The sequence below is a fragment of the Phyllobates terribilis genome, unplaced genomic scaffold (assembly GCF_046119375.1).
Source record: "Phyllobates terribilis strain yellow unplaced genomic scaffold, ASM4611937v1 Scaffold_12__6_contigs__length_324123572, whole genome shotgun sequence".
Lineage (NCBI taxonomy): Eukaryota > Metazoa > Chordata > Amphibia > Anura > Dendrobatidae > Phyllobates > Phyllobates terribilis.
This window is the reverse complement of record NW_027362772.1, coordinates 203844355-203862077: the sequence shown is the minus strand read 5'-3', so window position 1 is coordinate 203862077 and position 17723 is coordinate 203844355. Positions and strand designations below refer to the sequence as shown.

Here is a 17723-nt window from a genome sequence, read left to right as displayed (position 1 = left end):
GCGGAAACATCATCTGACCTCACCCAAGAGTTATCCTCGGGTCCGAAACCTTTCCAGGCCACAAGATACTGCAAACTACCTCTATACCGTCTAGAGTCAAGGATGCGAGAAATTTCATATTCCCCGTCCTCCACCACCGGAGGAACAGAGGCAGAGGCGTCACCATCCGACACAACAGCTTTTTTTAACAGAGAGACATGAAAGACCAGATTAATTCTCCAGGAGGTAGGAACCTCCAACCTAACAGCAGATTGGTTGACAACCTGAAGCACCTTAAAGGGCCCTACAAACTTGGGACCCAATTTCTTAGAAGGAATCCTCAACCGCAGATTCCTAGAGGACAACCAAACCATGTCACCAACAGTGAACAAAACCTCCTGTCGTTTCCTATCAAAGTAGTCTTTAGATTTTCTGTTGGCCTCCTGAAGATTACCACGCACATCCGTCCAAAGTCTTTCCAAATCACCGGAAAAATTCTCCTCCTCAGGCACGGCAGATCCCAACTTGGAGAACGACCCAAACGACGGATGTCTCCCAGAACAACAAAAAAAAGGCGAACAACCAGCAGAAGAAGATGTATGATTGTTCAGAGCAAATTCGGCAAGTGGCAGAAACTCAGACCACCCCTCTTGATTGTCTGCCACAAAACAACGCAAGAACTGCTCAACATCGTGGTTTTTCCTTTCTGTCTGGCCATTAGATTCAGGATGATATCCGGACGAAAACGACAAATGAATTCCCAACCTGTCACAAAAGGCACGCCAAAAACGAGCCACGAACTGAGGACCCCTATCAGAAACAATGTCAGTAGGAACGCCATGAAGTCTGACAATTTCCTTGACAAAGGCCTTAGCGAGAGTTTTAGCGCAGGGCAGTTTGACGAAGGGAACCAAGTGACACATCTTGCTAAAACGGTCCACGACCACCCAGATGACAGTAAAACCCTCAGAGGGGGGAAGGTCAGTTATAAAGTCCATAGCCAAATGTGTCCAAGGAGCACTGGGGACCTCCAAAGGACAAAGCAACCCCGCAGCAGGAGTATGTGAGGACTTAGATCTAGCACATATAGTACATTGGCGCACCCACTTAATGACTTCCTTCTGCCATCCAGGCCACCAAAAACTGCGACCCACCAGTCTCTTGGTCTCAGAGATTCCGGGATGACCTGCCAACCGAGATTCGTGACACTCAACAAACAAATCTCTCCTAAAGGTCCCAGGCACAAACAACCTCCCATGAGGAGTGTTAGATGGGGCATTCTCCTGAGCTTTAAGAATCTCATCTTCCAAAACGGAGTCTAAAGCAGCTATCACAACACCTTCTTGTAAAATGTTTTCCTCTTTCTCAGCACCGACTATGGGAGAAAAACTGCGAGACAAGGCATCCGCCTTAACATTCTTAGTACCAGGGATGTAAGTAACGGAGAAATTAAACCGCGAGAAAAACAGTGCCCACCTAGCCTGACGGGCATTCAGGCGCTTGGCAGCATCAAGATATATCAGATTTTTATGATCCGTAAGAACCTGAACGGGAAATTCCGCACCTTCCAAGAAGTGGCGCCAGTGTTCAAATGCGAGTTTAATAGCCAATAATTCCCGATTACCAATATCGTAATTCAATTCAGTCTCCGAAAATTTTTTTGAAAAAAAGGCACAGGGATGTAATCCATCCCCGTTATCCTGAGACAATACTGCGCCAACCCCCACAGAGGAAGCATCAACCTCAACCAAAAACGGCCTAGTAACATCAGGCTGCATAAGGATGGGAGCAGAGGTGAACCTCTCTTTGAGATACACAAAAGCTTCAATGGCCTCAGAAGACCACTGAACCGCATCAGCACCTTTCCTGGTGAGATCAGTCAGAGGTTTGACAATACTAGAAAAATTTTAAAGAATTTTCTATAGTAATTGGCGAAACCCAAAAACCTCTGTATCGATTTCAAACCAATAGGCCTAGGCCATTCCTGCACAGCCTGAACCTTAACCGGATCCATCTCAAAACCTTCGCTGGAGATAATGTAGCCCAAAAAACTAATTCTCTGTACAGCGAACTCACATTTCTCCAGCTTAGCAAAAAGCGAATTGTCCATTAATAACTGTAATACCTCACGCACGCTCCGCCAATGAGACTCCAGATCTGGCGAATAAATCAAAATGTCATCCAAATACACAACCACATTTTTACCGATCAAAGGTCTAAGGATGTCATTAATCAGATTCTGAAAAAATGCAGGAGCATTAGTAAGACCAAAAGGCATAACCAGATTCTCAAAATGACCCACAGGAGTGTTAAAAGCAGTCTTCCATTCATCACCCTCCTTCATGCGCAACAGATTGTATGCCCCCTTAAGGTCAATTTTAGAGAACCACTTGGCCCCCAATAACTGGTTAAACAGATCAGGAATCAATGGCAGTGGGTAAGGATTGCGTACCGTAATTTTGTTAATCTCACGAAAATCCAGACAAGGACGTAAACCGCCGTCCTTTTTTTTTACAAAAAAAAATCCAACCGCCACAGGAGACTTAGAGGGCCTAATGTGACCGGCGGCCAAGCTTGTCTGTATGTATTCCTCCAAAGCCTTCCTCTCAGGAATAGTAAGGTTAAATAAACGACTCTTAGGAAGAGTCGCTCCAGGGACAAATTCAATAGAACAATCATAGTCTCTATGGGGAGGCAAAACCTGCGATTCTTTCTCAGAAAAAACTCTCCAAAAATCCTGAATAGGAACAGGCAATTCTCCCCTATCCAAAGCTGCACTACGCCCGTTACAACACTTGTCATAACATTTATGGCTCCAGGATTTAATTTCACTGGTAGACCAATCCAGTACAGGATTGTGAAATTTTAACCAGGGCAAACCCAATATTACTGGAGAAGGCAAGTTATTCAACACTACCAAATCCAATTTCTCATGGTGAACACCATTAATAGTGAGAGGAAATTCACTGACCTTGAGAGTAATATTCTTCAAAGGGGAACCATCCACAGAAACCACAGCAATGGGGGATGATAAAGGTTCAGGTTTTAAATTGAGTTTTTCCACGAATCCCCCATCAATTACATTCAGTGTAGACCCGCAATCAACAAACACCCGAAATTCCATTAATTTTTCCTGAGCAATCGTGGAAGCAGCTAAAAATATACCCTTGGAATTTAAACAGGCAATACGGGCGTGACTGACCATTTTTTTTTCTTTCTTCATACGAAGCTCACAGCCTTTAATCAAATGACCAGATTTTCCGCAATAGAAACACAAGCCTTCCGAAAAACGACGGTCTTTTTCTTGAGAGCGAGGTGCCACCGATCCAATCTCCATCGGTTCACCACTGTTAGTACACACATTATCATAACCAGAAACTGACATAGCAGAGGATTTGCTCTCATTAACCCTAGCACGCAGTCTTCTATCCACCCGTATAGCTAATTGCATAGCCTGTTGCAAATCCTCAGGTGTAGGATAAGCAATTAGCAGGTCTTTAACCCTTTCACTGAGCCCAGCAAGAAATAGACTTTTCAGAGCAGAATCGTTCCACCCTGTTTGAGTGGACCAACGACGAAAATGTGTACAATATTTTTCCACATTACCTGATCCTTGTTTTAAACGTCTCAACTCAGTCTCAGCTGATGCGACATGGTCAGGATCATCATATAATAGTCCCAAAGCAGAAAAAAAACTATCCACTGATCTGAAGCATGAATCACTAGGTTGCAAAGAAAAGGCCCACTCCTGAGGCTCTTTGCGCAAAAGTGACATTATGAACCCTACGCGCTGGGATTCATCCCCAGAGGACTTAGGTCTCAAACGAAAATACAATAAGCAAGCATTTTTAAATGAAAAAAATTCTCGGTGTTCACCAAAAAATAAATCCGGCAAACATACCTTAGGCTCCAAGAAATGTGCTCCAGGACAGTTACTCACGTGCTGACGGAGCTCGGCCACCTCCAGAGAGAGTCCCTGCAGGCGATGAGCCAAATCCTGAACCGACACCATGATGGAACAGAAAAATCTTTCCTTAGAGAATTTGCTGGCTGGACTTACTGTTATGTTCTGCTACCAAAGCTAAGGAAAGAGAGGAGATCTGTCCCTACTATAGGACTCAGCTGAATCCCTACGATGTAACAGGGAACCTGATCCTGCGATCAGACCTGCTAAAGTCCTAATATAGTCTGTACGGAGACCTATAGATGTGGGGAGGGAATCCCTACAAGTACTAAGGACTGGGAGGAATATGGGACACCTCCTAACAGAAATAGTAGCAGACAGACGAACAAACAAAATAGATAGAACATAGAGGTCCGTAGACCAAGCAAACTAACAGAGTTAGATACAGAGCACAGGCTAGCTAGAAAGTAGATATACAATGAAGTCCAGCAAAGCCAGAAGGGCGGAGCGGATTAAATAGGCCAACAAGGTCATGTGACCAGCAAAGGACAAAAAACCTAACAGCAAGGTTCTAACAGAGGTGGCCCGAAGGCACCCCCCTGACGAATGTACCCAGGTCACATGCCCCCCCTCTGATTCCCCTAGGTATGGCCATGTACAGTCTATATGACAATGCATGACTCGTATCTATAGTATAATCAGGGAAGTGTCCTTCTGTCAGAAGCCTCTATAGACTGCGCATGCACAATACCTGCACAGTCTGGCCGGAAAAGCAAGTAGGAGTCTTTTTTTTTTTTTTTTTTTTTTTTTTATTTATGGATAGGGGAGTACATATCAGGATGGCTGACTAGGATGGGGGAGCATATACCAGGATGGGGGGGGAGCATGGACCAGAATGGGGAGCATATACTAGGATGGAGGAATATATACCAGGATGGGGGAGCAGGCTTGGGGAGCATATACCAGGATGGGGGACCAGGATAAGGTGGGGCCATGGACCAGGATGGGGTAGTATATACCAGGATGGAGGAGTATATACCAGGATGGGGGACCAGGATAGGGAGGGGGGCATGGACCAGGATGGGGTAGTATATACCAGGATGGGGGAGTATATACCAGGATGGGGGACCAGGATGGAGGAGCATATACCAATAAAAAAGCTTGCCACCCGGGCATAGAAAGGGTTCAATAGCTAGTATAATATACTGTGATACGTGATACAGACATCAGATGTAATATACTATACACATTGTTATATGCCATCTGATGTCTGTACCACAGTATACCATACACTAATCTGTATACTGGATTACTTTTTTTGTACAGGGATATACACTGTACTGATCACACCTGGACCTGCACACAGGACCTCACATATTATATATGGAGCAGTATAGTATGTGATGTCCTGTAGGTTCAGGGTTGATCAGTCAGTGCAGGATCTTGTATCCGATGTCTGTGGTCTCTGCTGGGGCTGAGTGCAGGACTCTGAATTTTCTTGCAGATCTGGTGACACTTGAGCCAATGACCCAGAGTGACCTGATCTGCAGCAAAGGTCAGACTCCGGCAATAAGTCACACAGAGCCCCAGCAGAGCGTCTGCAGACCTGACACTAAGGGATCTGTGTGAACTCATCAGGAGGAGAGCAGCGTCCTGCAGCTCCCTCCTCAATCCTCATATTTACCGCCATCCACTGAGGTCTGCTGCACGAGCTCCTCTCCGGCAGGCTGATGCTCCTCTCCGGCAGGCTGATGCTCCTCTCCGGCAGGCTGATGCTCCTCTCCGGCAGGCTGATGAGCTCCAGGCGCCGCTGTGTGATGTCAGCTCTGGAGACGCAGCACACAGCGTGCAGGGGGCGTGTCTGTCTCCCTGATGCGGCCGGCCGGCGTCTAAGGCACAGTGCGGTCCCCCTCTGCTGAAAACATTATAATAGGGGCAATCTGGCCATGGGCCCCATGGAGGCCCGGGCGGTAGCCCAGATTGCCCTCATTATAATCTGCCTATGCCCCTGGTAAATGGTGTCCATGAGCCTTCTTTTCTTAAAAATTGTCTTCGGCTGAGAGAAATTATGACGTGGGTGATGGGGAACTTTTGGCGATCAAATTGGCATTTGAAGAATGTCGACATTGGTTGGAGGTGGCAGTCCATCCTATTACTGTTATTACTGACATAAGAACCGGTCATACCTCCAGTCAGCTAAACGTCTCAACCCTAGGCAAGCCAGATGGTCCCTGTTTTTCCTAGGCTCAATTTTGTTGTCACTTTTCGTCCAGGGGTCAAAAATGTCAAGGCTGATGCTTTGTCCCGGAGCTTCCCTGGTGGTGGTGACCATGAGAACCCTGCCCCGATATTATAGACAGGGGTAGTCATTTCGGCACTGTATCCTGAACTGGAGAGTGAGGTGTGGAGGCTCAGGGGGACGCCCCTCCCTCCTGCCCTTCAGGAAGGTTATTTGTACTATCTAAACTTCTCTGCAAAGTAATTAAGGAACACCATAACTCTGTGCTTGCTGGGCATCCAGGTGGTAAGGCAACCGCGGACCTCCTCTCTCGTCGTTTTTGGTGGCTGGGGTTGCATCGAGATGTGATTGAACACGTGTCTGCTTGTAGAATTTGTGCGCATTTTAAGGTTTCGCATACCTGTCCGTCTGGTACTCTTTATCCACTACCTATCCCTAGTAGGCCATGGACACACTTGTTCATGGATTTTATTACTGAACTACCGGTTTCTGCAGGCAAAACGGTGGTATTGGTGGTTGTAGATAGGTACAGTAAAATGGTTCACTTTGTTGCATCACCTGCACTTCCAAATGCCAAGACACTTGCTCGGGTGTTTATAAATGAGATTGTGAAGCTTCACGGGGTTTACTCCGATGGGGTGTCAGATTGGGGGACCCAGTTTGTTTCCAAGTTCTGGAAGGCATTCTGTTCTCGACTGGGGGTGCAGTTCTCCTTTTCCTCTGCCTTCCATCCTCGGTCAAATGGACAGACCGAGTGTGTCAATCAGAATTTGGAGACCTACCTCAGGTGTTTCGTCTCCGAAAATCAGGAGGATTGGGCATCCTCTTTACTGCTGGCAGAATTTGCCATTAATAATCATCGTCAAGAATCCACTGGAAGGTCACCGTTCTTTGGTGCATATGGTTATCACCCACAGTTTGGTACTTTTAGTGGGGGAGCAGCTTCTGGAGTTCCTGAGGAGGAACGGTTTACTTTGTCGCTCTCCTCGGTATTTAAAGATCATGGCAGACAGGTATAAACGTATGGCTGACAGAAAATGCTTGCAAGGTTCGGATCTGAATGTGAATGATTTTGTGTGGTTGTCTACCAGGAATATAAGATTGAAATTTCCTTCTTGGAAGCTGGAACTTAAGTTTATTAGTCTTTATAAAATAACCGCCGTCATTAACCCAACAGTGTTTCGTCTTGAACTTCCTCAGGCCCTTAAGGTCCACAACGTGTTCCACAGTTCCTTATTCAAGAAGTATGTGGAACCTCTTGAGATATCCCCTCTACTGCCACCCCCATTAATGGTTGATGGTAATCTGGAGTTCCAGATTTTGAGGATTGTAGATTCTCGTCTCCAACGTCGTTCTTTACAATACTTGGTGCACTGGAAGGGTTATGGTCCAGAGGAGAGGATGTGGGTTTCAGAATCAGAGGTGAACGCTCCCATGTTGGTTCATTCATTCCACACCTCTTATCCTGAGAACTCGGCCCTGAGTGTCCTGAGGCCGCTCGTAGAGCAAGGGGTACTGTCACAGGTGTGTCAGAAGTGACAGACAGTCACCATGCAGTTGGTTGCAGGAGATCTCTACGTTTGGCATTACTTCGATCGCAGCATTGCGGGAGTTGATGTGCCGGGAGTGGTGCTGCGAGAATCAGCTGACACCTGGTGGCCATCGGTCGTGATGGCATTGCGCGTAATAGTACGTACCTGGTCCAATGGGCACAGGGAAGTACTATTACTGACAGTCATAAAAGAGTTAAAAGGATTCAGCTAGTCTTTTTTTAATCACATGATGTCATATGTATAATGGAAAACAAGGATTAACTGGGTAGAAAGACAAAATGAACAATTGTAAGTACACAGTGTAGTATATTTTGATGACTGCAATATATTAAGAGGATAAAATCTTTCATAGGATGAGTGCTTCTTTAATGTATGGGAGTGGTAAAGTCATACATGGTGAAACCTCTTTGAAAATGTGCTTGTACAATGGAATGACTTTGCTAAGTGACAGCCATTGTAAGTATTCTGGGGTTCATTACCCAAGGACACCATTTTTGGGATTAGACTGGATCTAACTTTAAAGAATGAAGTTAATTAAAATGATCACAGATCTTAAGCATTAAGGAGAATTCTTTCTTGTTTGTCAGGCAACGTTACAGTGGAGAGGGTAAAGCTAGAGAACATAATATTGGAACATCTGTATTTTCAACGACTTCAGGCTTAAAGGGAACCTGACAGAAGATTCATATTGCCCAAACTATGAGTTTATTCACTGGTTGAATAGTGCCAGCAATTTGAAGAAAACATACTTTTAAAACTTTGCCAGGGACAATGCATCTCTGATAACTAGTCTAAGAGGCCAATTCCTGCTTCCCTAGACTGACAGGTTTTTCCTTAAATATCCTTATTACAGGGAGAGACCTGCAGTTAAGGAAAGCAGGAAGAGGAAAGTCACTAAAGACTCGACCCTTGGACTAGTAATTCCAAGCACATTGCCCCAAGTCGGCTTTTCAAAGTTTGTTTTTTGTTTTTTTCTAAAATGCCACATATATGGCTGCAATAATGCAGCCAGTGTCTGATTCAGGCTGCATGTATCACCTTTTAGTTTCTCTTTACGCTTCTTTGTGTAAAGCACAATGGAAAAGTATAAGACAGAGATGATGAAACAGACGAAGCATGACAGAGAACTCAAGAAATAAAGAGAGCGGAAAATGGAATTTGGCAACTATACTTAGCCTTACTAAATTGATGTGATTTTACTATTACTGATTATTATAGTATTTGTATGTTTTCTTCTTCTATTAATAATATTATTTTCTGTATTCAGTGTTCTAATAGAGAGAATCGTGTTATATTAATTGACGGCACTGAGAAAGCATCAGAACTGACAACGCGTATAAATGAAATCTTCAATCAGATAGACCAGAAGATGCCAAAAGTAACTTTTATCCATAAGGACAATACAACTAGTGCTCAAAATAGCAAAGTGTTCATTAAAAACCCCCAAAATCGTTATTGTATCGGGGATAAATTAATCGTACAAGTTGATGTGTATGATTATCTGGGAAAAAAGAAAACCTATGGAGGTGACTATCTCAGATCAAGAATTTCAAACCCAGATAAGAGAGCTGGATCTTCGGGAAGAATTGAAGATTTTAACAATGGAACATATCATATTTATTTTACTTTATTTTGGGAAGGCAAAGTTGTGGTGACAGTATTTCTCATGCACCCAAGTGAAGCCGTTGCTGCTCTCTGGAGGTCAAGAAATAGTTGGTATGGCAATGTAGCTCATTTAGGAAAATTTACCAGTGAAGGTAAAGAAAAAGTGACAAAATGTGGATATGATCTAGACAAAAAAGAAGAACTTTGTGAATATGCGGACCATGAAAATGAAGAATACTTTTATTGTGTCAAACCTCAGAATTTCAGCTGTGATTCATACACTGAGTTTAAAAACTGGAAAACTCTTGCTACTCAACTGTCTCAACTGGAAAACAGTCTCCTTACAAGGTATGTGAACATTTTATTCCAATACATATTATTATTGTTGCTTGCATAATAATTTCTCTGAGTATCCTTGTGCAGAAAAAGACGCATAACATTAAGTCAAAATGTTTACATTTTCAGTAGAAAGTAATGATTACATATTGCCTGGCTATGGCATCACTTTATGATCATGGGGGTCTAATCTCATGCACTCCCACCACCTTCTCTGGTTTCAAGAATGGTATGTATGCCCCAGGGGCTAACCTGACATTGCACTTGATCACTTTACTAAGATATATACTGCATTCATGTGCTGATTTTGGTACTGGTGATGTATACATGTACTAATGGTAGTTCTGGTACTGTGTTCCTGTACTGATAGTTATTTTAGTGATGTATACATATACTGACGGTGGTTCTGTTGATTAAATTCATGTACTGATGGTGGATCTGATGATGTTTTCATGTTTTGCGGTGTTTTGGTGATGTATTTATGTACTAATGGTTGTTGTGCTGTAATCCTGTACGTATGGTGGTTTTAGTGCTGAATTCCTGTGCTGTTGATGATTCTGGTACTGTATTCATGTGCCGATCGTGGTTCTGGTGCTGTAATAATGTTGAAGAAAACAAAAAGGTATTCAGCTAAAGGATCCGAGGAAACAGGAAAATTTTAAAATGGCAACTTTATTAGAAAAAAATCATAAAAATTACTCCATCCAAAAATGAAGGAATGAATAAATAAAACTGAGGTACAGGTGCAATTGAATTGCTGCTGTTAGGACATTTTCAGCAACGCATTTCGATCACTCAAAGGCAATCTTTTTCAAAGCTTCTAGACAAATGCTAACACACCATTAAAATAACATGCTGACAAACCAAAAAAGAAAAAAAAAGCCCAGGTGAGATCATTGCCTTCAGTGACCCAACAGGTGAATATCAGCATGTTAAATCACATACAGAAAATAACACCATCATGCAAACAGTTAAAAACCAAGTGTGAACACTGAAAATAGCACAAATATCCTAAAACCAGAACAAGAAAAACCTAGTCAATTAAAGTTTTACATGATTTCTTTTCTAATGTTTAATCCATTTGGAGCACAAGTCCCCAAATTAAAAATCCAAAATGCTTCCCTTGTACGTAACATTCTGACATGATCACCTTCTCTTGGAGGCTTCCTAACTACTTCCAAACCAAAAACCTGAAAATGAGAAGTCTGCTTGTGATGTAATGAAATGAAATGTCTGGATGCATGTGAAATGTTCTGGCTGTCTGAATTGGAGCTAATAATATCAGTGATGTGTTCTGAAATGCAAACTTTAAGCTTTCTTGCTGTGGACCCTATGTACATTTTATTACACGCAGTACAAACAATAGCATACACCACATTTTGTGTGTTGCAATTTATAAATTGTTTGATAGAAAAACCAGTAGATTTATCATGATTGAAAAATTTTTTAGTGGGTCAGACATGTTTTGCAAGTACGACAATTCTTTCCCCCACACCTAAAGAAGCTTTTACATGATAACCATGTGTCCTTGTGTTTTTTTTTGACTTGGAAAAAAATAGGAGAAATTATATTGCCAATATTGGCACCTTTTTTTAGCTACCACCGCACATCCTGATTCTAAAATGGAAGCCAATATCTGGTCCTCATATAAAATTGGAATAAATTTATGAATAATACTCCTTATAGAATTAAATTGCGGACTATAGGACACTGAAAGTACTGGTTTGGCATCCTTGGAAATAATAGGTTCCTTTCGTTTAATCAATTCTGATCTGTTTTTATTTTGTACAATTCCTTCTGCCCGATCCAATAGACGGAGGGCATATTCTCTTCTAGAAAGTCTCTGTCTGGATCTCTCCTGTTCCAAATTATCATTATTACTTCAGTTGCGTTTAATTCTATTAAATTCCCCCACAGGAATGGACCTTATAGTATGGCTGGGGTGGCTGCTATGGACATGTAAAATAGTTTTCCTTGAGAAATAAAGTGACTGGAAGCATTGTCTGGTTTCCAACCAACAACCTTTTGACACTGCTCTGGGTTCAATAGTGGTGTACTGCGGTCCCCTAGTAATTGGGACAGGAAGGACAAGCGACAAGATGTGGGTGTTTGTTGTGGCACAATTTCAGCTTGCCCATGGCCACATTCTTGGCCTCGGCATCTGCATGCACCATCACCATCATATCCACTTTCCCATCCCTTGCCACATACCTTGCCCATTTTAAATGGAGGACAATATTTTCCACTTTCACAAGAAATGGCTGATTTTGGAACCCAGTTATATGTGATACGTCTGACAGAGAACCACGATTTTAAATAGCAGACCTGTAATTTACTAATAATATTCTTCACAGACACCTAGTGTGAATAGCTTGACCGACGCACTGCAACAGAATCGAAATGGAAGAAATGGCTGATTTTGGAACAGTCTTATAGGTGATATGTTTAACAGAGAACCACGGTTTTAAATAGCAGGCCTGTAATTTACTAATAATATTCTTCACAGACACCTAGTGTGAATAGCTTGACCAACACACTGCAACAGAATAGAAAAGGAGGCCAATATTTTCCACATACAGTTCAAATTTCAGGATTTTTATCGCTGAAATATGGAACAGATCTGGCATTATTCTCCAGTTAGAACAAGCAAAGGAAGCAGAAAAATGGTGTACTCTGGATTGCATTTTAAGCAAATAACCAGGATTAAGATAAAAATTGCCCTGGCCCTTGATATCTGGGGCTATGTCTACAAATATCTGTAATTTATTATAACAGCAGCAGACAGGATGTTCAATTGACCCCCTGTGTTGTATGATACACTGCAGTCTGCCACATACACTACCCACCTGCCTTGCACTGATGATATGCAGCTGGATTAGTCCTCAGAATGACTGTTAGTTCAGATGGATATATATATACACTGCTCAAAAAAATAAAGGGAACACTTACATTGTGTTGTTTAACTTCAAGTCAATAACACTTCTGTGAAATCTGCCTGTCCAGTTATGAAGCAACGCTGATTGTGAATCAATTTCTCCTGCTGTTGTGCAAATGGAACAGACAACTGGTAGAAATGATAGGCAATTAGCAAGACACCCCCTATAAAGGAGTGGTTCTGCAGGTGGTGACCACAGACCATTTCTCTGTTCTCATCCTTTTTGGCTGTTGTTTTGGTCACTTTTTCATTTTGCCATTGCGCTCACCCCTAGAGGTACAGTAGCATGAGGCGATGTCTACAGTACAACCCACAGAAGTTGCTCAGGTAGTGCAGTTCATCCAGGATGGCACATCAGTGCGAGCTGTGGCAAGAAGGGTAGCTGTGTCTGTCAGCACAGTGTGCAGAGCATGGAGCAGATACCAGGAGATGTGGAGGGAGCCATAGGAGGGCAACAACCCAGCAGCAGGACCGTTACCTCCTCCTTTGTGCAAGGAGGAACAGGAGTGGCACTGCCAGAGCCCTGCAAAATTACTTCCAGCAGGCCACAAATGTGCATGTGTCTGCACAAACGGTTAGAAACCAACTCCATGAGGGCCCGACGTCCACAGATGGGGGTTGTGCTCACAGCCCAACACCGTGCAGGACACTTGGCATTTCCCACAGAACACCAGGATTGGCAAAGTCGTCACTGGCGCCCTGTGATCTTCACAGATTATCAGGTGATTGGCAGCCTGTTTACACTGGAAGATAATCACAAAATGGGTTTTATAAGAACACTCTTGCACAGTTATCTTGCAGTGTAAATGCAGCTTTAGGCTATGTGTGTTAGAACCCTCCTGTTTGTTTTTCCCATCTTGTGTATTTCTTTCATGTGACCACCTGCCTTTATATTCCAGCTCCGCCTTTTTGGCTTTGCTGGACTTCAGTGTTGTTTGACTGACTGTTTTGCTAGCCAGGTGCTTCTGTACCTATCTCTCTGTTTGCTTGGTCCTTCTGGGACCTCTAGTACCTTTGTCAGTTTCTTTTGTTTTCTGTGACAACTTTCTCTGTTCAGGAGGTGTCCCTTTTTGTTCCAGTCCTTAGTTCTTTTATGGATCCCTTCCCTTTATTCTATAGGTCTTCGTTCAGACTAGCCTAGGAGTATGGCGGGTCTGTTCGCTAGGAACAGGCAGCCCGCTACATCGAAGGGATTCAGCTTAGTCTTACTGTAGGGAAAGCTTTCCCTTTCTTTCCTTAGTCCTTGTTGCAGATCATAACAATGTGCCCACGATGCAGATTTGAAGCAGAAATTTCCTGAGCATTTCTGCATCTCCTTGGCAGAAAAAACGCATGTGGATTTTACATGCGTTTTTTCAGCATTTTTACATGCGTTTATGCATGCGTTTTTTTTTTTCAAGCGATTTTGAGCATCACTTGGAAAAGGGCTTGACAAGTTGCTCACACAATATAAATCCATGCAACTGGCATGGATTTATATTGTGTGACCAACTTACAAGGAGATTTCTGCTTCAAATACTGCATCTAATGTAAAAAAAGAATTAAAAAGGTAAAAAACCTTATATTCACCTCTCTGGTGGCCCCCGGTCTCCTCCCGGCAGCGTTTTCTCTCCTCTGCGTCCTGCGGTGAACTGGCAGGACCTGCGGTGACGTCATTTAGTCAGCTAATGGTCACACGACCATCACCTGACCGCTGACGTCAGCGGTCGCGTGGCCATCAGCTGGCTTAATGACGTCACCGCAGGTCCTGCCAGTACACCGCGGGATGCCGAGGAGAGGGGACGTGGCCGGGAGGAGACCGTGGGCCGCCGGAAAGGTGACTATGAAATTTTTTATTTTTTACTTTATTCTTTTTTCTTGCAGGTACCATGGTACCTGGGCTGGAGGAGAGTACATGCGGATATTATGCAGCTCAATGCAAGTCAATGGAAATCGCCCTCAAATTGGTTGTGCTGCGGATTTTTCCGCAATGATAATCCGCAGCGGAAATTTCTGCAGCCTGAGCACAGCACATGCGGATTATCATTTGGAAACATGGAAGACCTCTTAACGAGCAATTTTAATGCGTTTCTGCAGCGGAAATGCCGCTGTGGAAACTCATTAAATCCGCATCGTGGACACTCAGCCTTAGTGCACATTCACACATCAGGTTTTCTCATTCAATGTAATACATACATTGGTATAGAAGATGATGAGAAAGCAGGTTATATAAGTACAATATACATACAATATATGATGTAATCCTACAATAAGTAAACAATTAACATACTATATAAAAGTTCAATGTAAACCTACAAGGAGTGAACACTTTAATAAAAAAATATCTAAACATACCAAAGTTATCAACCCAAATGCAGAGACTACAACAATCATCAGAGTATATGTAGACCAATTATGGCTATGTTCACATGTTGCCTTTTTGCTGCGTTTTTTTTTTTTTGCTGCTTTTTTTATGCAAATTAAAAGCTGCTCTTTACAGTACCAGCAAAAGCTGAGATTTCAGTAAAATCATGTAAATGCTAGTTATTTTTTCCTGACTGATCTGAAAAACTGCTGCATTTTTGAAAACTGCAGCATGTCATTTCTTACTGCATTTTGCTGCCTTTTTCACCCATAAAAAGCAATGAGTAAGTGCAAAAAAACCCAGCAAAAACGTTGCCATTAGTTTTTGTTATGTGTTTGGGAAACAATAGTACAGGAGGACGTGAAACACTTTTATTTTTGTGATTTTTCCCAAGTTTAAACCATAATGTCTTGGTTTCCTTACCTCAGGATGTTTGTATTAGCATGGATTAATTAAATTTGTGATATGTGTTAAAGTAAATAAAGCCTGACCAACTCAATGGCTGACAAATGTGTGAAAGTAATACAAAACGTCCTCCAAGCACCAGAGAGGAAGTAAGCAGACTGCAGTAGCTCCAAGCCTTCACAAGAAAACATGTGAATATCACCGGCGCCTCCCTGTAGCAAACTGGAAGCATTTAAACACCCAGGCCTGGGTGTCAATCAGAGCAGGAGGGAGGTAGCCACTGGTCCTAGAGTGAGACAGATTTAAGAAGGTGTCTGTAATGCCAAACAAAGATCTTCAGCAACCAACTGCAGAGCGACTATATGTCACATCTGACACACCCGTGACAGTACCCCCCTCTGAGTGGCCTCCGGACACTCAGGACCAGGTTTCTCAGGATAAGAGGTGTGGAATCAACGAACCAGCCTGGGAGCGTTCACCTCTGATGCTGAAATCCACAACCTCTCCTCTGGACCATAACCCTTCCAGTGCACCAAGTATTGTAGGGAACGATGTTTGAGACGAGAATCTATAATTCTCGAAATCTGTAACTCCAGATTACCATCAACCATTCTTGGGTGCGGCGGTAGAGGTGAGGGCTCAAGAGGTTGCACATATTTCTTGAGTAGAGACCTGTGAAAGACATTATGGACCTTAAGGGCCTGAGGTAGCTCAAGACGAAATGCTGCTGGGTTAATGACGGCGGTTATTTTATAGGGACCAATAAACCTAGGTCCCAGCTTCCAAGAAGGAAATTTCAACTTGATTTATCCTGGTAGACAACCACACAGTCATTCATATTCAGGTCCGGACCTGGCAAGTTTTTTCTGTCAGCCATACGTTTATACCTGTCTCCCATGATCTTCAGTTTACTCACAACTCTCCACCACACTGAGGAGAGTGAAGAAGCAAAACATTCCTCCTCAGGAACTCCCGAACCTCCTCCCCCACTAAAAGTACCAAACTGTGGGTGGTAACCATATTCACCAAAGAGCAGTGACCTGCCAGTGGATTCTTGACAATGATTATTAATGGCAAATTCTGCCAGCAGTAAGTAGGATGCCCAATCTTCCTGATTTTTGGAGACAAAACACCTGAGATAGGTCTCCAAATTCTGATTGACGTGCTTGGTCTGTCCATTTGCGGATGGAAGGCAGAGGAAAAGGACAGCTGCACCCCCAGTAAAAAAAAAGAATGCTTTCCAGAAGTTTGAAACAAACTGGGTCCCTTGATCTGACACCACATCAGAGGGAACCCAGTGAAGCTTCACAATCTCATTTATAAACACCTGAGCAAGAGTCTTGGCATTTGGAAGTGCCGGTAATGCGACAAAGTGAACCATTTTACTGAACTTATCTACAACCACCGTTTTGCCTGCTGAAATTGGTAGGTCAGAAATAAAATCCATGGATACTGTCCATGGCCTGATGGAGGACAGGTAGCTGAAGAAGAGTACCAGATGGACAGGTATGTGATAATTTAGAATGTGCGCAAGTACTACGAGCAGATACATGTTCAACCACATCCCGATGCAATCCCCGCCACCAAAAACGATGAGAGTGGAGGTCTGTGGTTGCCTTACCACTTGGATGACTAGCAAGCACAGAGTGGGGATGTTCCTTAATTACTTTGTGGAGCAGATTAGATGGTACAAATAACCTTCCCAAAGGGCAGGAGGCAGGGGCATCCCCCTGGGCCTCCAACACCTCACTCTCCAGTTCAGGGTACAATGCCGAAATGACTAGCCCCTTCTGTATTATCGGGGCAAGGTTCTCATGGTCACCACCACCAGTGAAGCTCCGGGACAAAGCATCAGCCTTGACATTATTGACCCCTGGACGAAAAGTGACAAAAAACTGAACCTAGAAAAAACCGGGCTCCTCTGGCTTGCCTAGGGTTGAGAAATTTAGTTGATTGGAGATATCACAGGTTCTTATGGTCAGTAATAGGATGGACAGCCCCCTTCAACCAATGTCACCATTTTTCAAATGCCAATTTGATCGCCAAAAGTTCCCTCTTACCCACGTCATAATTAGAGATGAGCGAATATTTTGATGTTCGAGTTACGATCGGCGAATCTGCAATATTCGCTGATTTCTTCATCGAATATTCGCCAAACGTTACCGAGCGCCATAGGATTCAATGGGGGGCAAAAAAAATGCATATGCAACACCTTCAAACAGGCCCAAAAGCTGCCAAAACTCATCAAATTAGGGATAGATACCTGGAAATTGCCATCAATTGACTCAGAGTACAAGTACTATTATTATTATTTGTATTACAGTGACTTTTATTCCGTGGGGCTTTACATGTCAAAAGGAGTCCCCGTCGGTGACTCACGGACTGGTACAAGAGGCGAGAGGACAATGCCCGCGAGGGTGCAC

General features: G+C 43.2%; 1 protein-coding gene across 2 annotated transcripts in view; it reads left to right on the top strand.

The window, feature by feature from the left end:
- Positions 1-17723, top strand: part of LOC141172417 (NXPE family member 2-like) — a 348707-nt gene that overhangs the window by 80929 nt on the left and 250055 nt on the right. For both annotated transcript variants that reach the window (XM_073656625.1, XM_073656624.1), the window contains exon 3: positions 8943-9628. In XM_073656625.1, the coding sequence (XP_073512726.1) occupies positions 8943-9628 (686 nt within the window). The remainder of the gene's footprint in view (positions 1-8942; positions 9629-17723) is intronic.